Here is a 2,183-nt window from a genome sequence, read left to right as displayed (position 1 = left end):
TGCTCCTCTTCCAGCCAGCTCTGGCAAGGCTTAGGAGCAGAACAAGGTGCACCCTGTGCCCTGGGAAGATTGTTTCACATTTGCTCATCTCCTTGTTGGTAAAAACATTTCACCATTTCCTTCCTCTCCACATACAAGCACTGTGCTCCATGGAAGGTCCTCTTCAGCTTGCAAGTGATGGTCATGGCAGCAGGGGAACCGGGTCAGCTGGATCTCTCACCATCCTGTCCTTCCTCAGGGACCCTCTGTCCTCAGTTAAGACTTTTTTTGTACTTGTACTCTTTTCTTTTCTCTTTTCATACATTTGATAGTTTAGCATTGTACATGAGAATACACTTGTTTGAACTAAAAAATCTAAGCAGTTTGTGACAGCAACTCTAAGAAGCCTCATTTCTGTGCAGCCCTCACACCTGGCATCTGCCTCTTTGGGCTGTCTGCTCCGTGCAAGACTTCAGATTGTTTTTTAACAGGTGTAAGTAATAGTCACAAGCAAGCAAGTTTTGTAAGACAGAGAAGAGTCCAAACCAACTGTTACTGCATGTTCTAATTTGAGTGCTTTGGTGCCTTTTGTGACTGCTGCAGTGTGTCAGAAAAGCAAAGGTGGTGCCAAGTCAGATCTGGCACACGTGGTTCTGAGCTCTTATGAAATCTTTTGCCGACCAGTTGTTCCGCATGTCTTCTTCAAACCTGGTTCTCTCAGTTGTTCAGAAGCTTAGAGGTCCCTATTTCACTACTGCCATGCAGAAAAGAAATGCGAGAAAAACATTAAACGTCAGCAGCCCACCCTGCAGGATTTGCTAGCACGACGTGGTCCCCCCCACCGCTCTGGGCTGTGCTCCAGCACCCACGGGCCACGCTCGGGCACCGCCGCGCCCGGGGCGCTTTGCAAAGCCAGACGCTTCTGTCCTTCATCCCTGCCCCACCAGAACATAGCCTTAAACCATGCCTGATCTTGTGTCAGAAACTGCTGTTTGTTTCTTTCTCCTTTGCCTTCTGTTTACAAAACAGCTAAAGACGTGCGGAAGAGAAACTTCACTTCCCAAACCTCCCAGGAGTTATTTTTGATGCTGTGTTACTTTCCAGCAGTGGTGTATGGCTTGGCTTAGTGGCTGTTCAAGAAATTGCAGGAGTATTATTTCCCCTCAGCCTGGACTTCTCACAGCCTGGAACACCTCCACCCTGGAATACTTCTCACTGCTTCACATTTGCCTCTATTTTTGGTTGTGGGGTTTTTTTTTTTCCTTGCCTAACTCAGAGTTAACTGTTACACATATTTAACTCCCCTCCTCAAGTTCTTATTTTAGGATAAATGCAGATAAATGATACAAATATTCACAATTTCTGTAAGCCTCTTTTGACCAAACTAATTCATGACAAATATGAGCAGCTCAGCATCTGCTGTGAACAGCCCAGAAGCTGGAAACGTGTGGATGCAACTTTTGAAGGCAATCCTCAGGGTGTTTCTTTCCTGGCACACTGACTTCACCTCTGGATACATAAACCACACTCCACAAAACACAGCACTGTCCCACTCGTGGCTAAGTGGCACTCGGTGTTTCCGAGTTGCAGGGAAGGCTTCGAGGCTGCACATGGAGCCGGATTTGTCAGCTCTCTGTATCACTTACCTGCCCGAGCTTCCTCCAGGCCAGCTCAGGGCTGTGTCCTGGCACAGCTCTGGCAGGGAAGCCTCGAGTGGTGCTGCACAGCTGGGTGTGCACTACAGGACAGTGGGGCAGGCCCAGCCTCGGGCCATGTCACACATTTGGTGGGCAAAAAAGGCTTTTGTTCGGTGCCAGGAGGGTGATGTGAGCAGGGGAAGCAGGTCCTGGGCAAAACGCTAGTTTCAAAGTCCTGCTGGCTCTGGCAGCAAGTCCAGCGTGTCCCCCTGGTGCTGCCCTCAGACTCGGGGGGGGGAACGCACTGGGGCTAACAAAGCTCGGGAGGTGCCTCTGCTTTCTGCAAGCTACCAAAGCAGGCAGAGCGGCGTCCTAAGCACAGCCTGCATGTCTCTGCCCCAGCAATGCCAGCGCCCCAACACCGCCAGCTGCAGGCTGTGAGCCCAGAGCTGTGAGCCCTGAGCCCAGAGCCCTGAGCTGTGAGCCCAGAGCCCAGAGCCCTGAGCTGTGAGCCCAGAGCTGTGAGCCCAGAGCCCTGAGCTGTGAGCCCAGAGCCCTGAGCTCTGA

The 2,183-nt window shown here is 51.1% G+C and overlaps 1 protein-coding gene across 2 annotated transcripts in view; it reads right to left on the bottom strand.

The window, feature by feature from the left end:
* Positions 1-498: 498 nt before the first annotated feature.
* Positions 499-2,183, bottom strand: part of ZBTB1 (zinc finger and BTB domain containing 1) — an 11,923-nt gene continuing 10,238 nt past the window's right edge. The window contains exon 2 of one of the 2 annotated variants that reach the window (XM_009076768.1): positions 499-733. In XM_009076768.1, coding sequence (XP_009075016.1) covers positions 723-733 — 11 coding nt within the window. In that variant the 3' untranslated portion in view covers positions 499-722. The remainder of the gene's footprint in view (positions 734-2,183) is intronic. The other variant, XM_009076767.1, reaches the window with a different exon arrangement.

Source organism: Acanthisitta chloris, unplaced genomic scaffold, assembly GCF_000695815.1.
Source record: "Acanthisitta chloris isolate BGI_N310 unplaced genomic scaffold, ASM69581v1 scaffold34176, whole genome shotgun sequence".
NCBI classification, from domain to species: domain Eukaryota; kingdom Metazoa; phylum Chordata; class Aves; order Passeriformes; family Acanthisittidae; genus Acanthisitta; species Acanthisitta chloris.
This window is presented reverse-complemented; position numbering and strand designations above follow the sequence as displayed.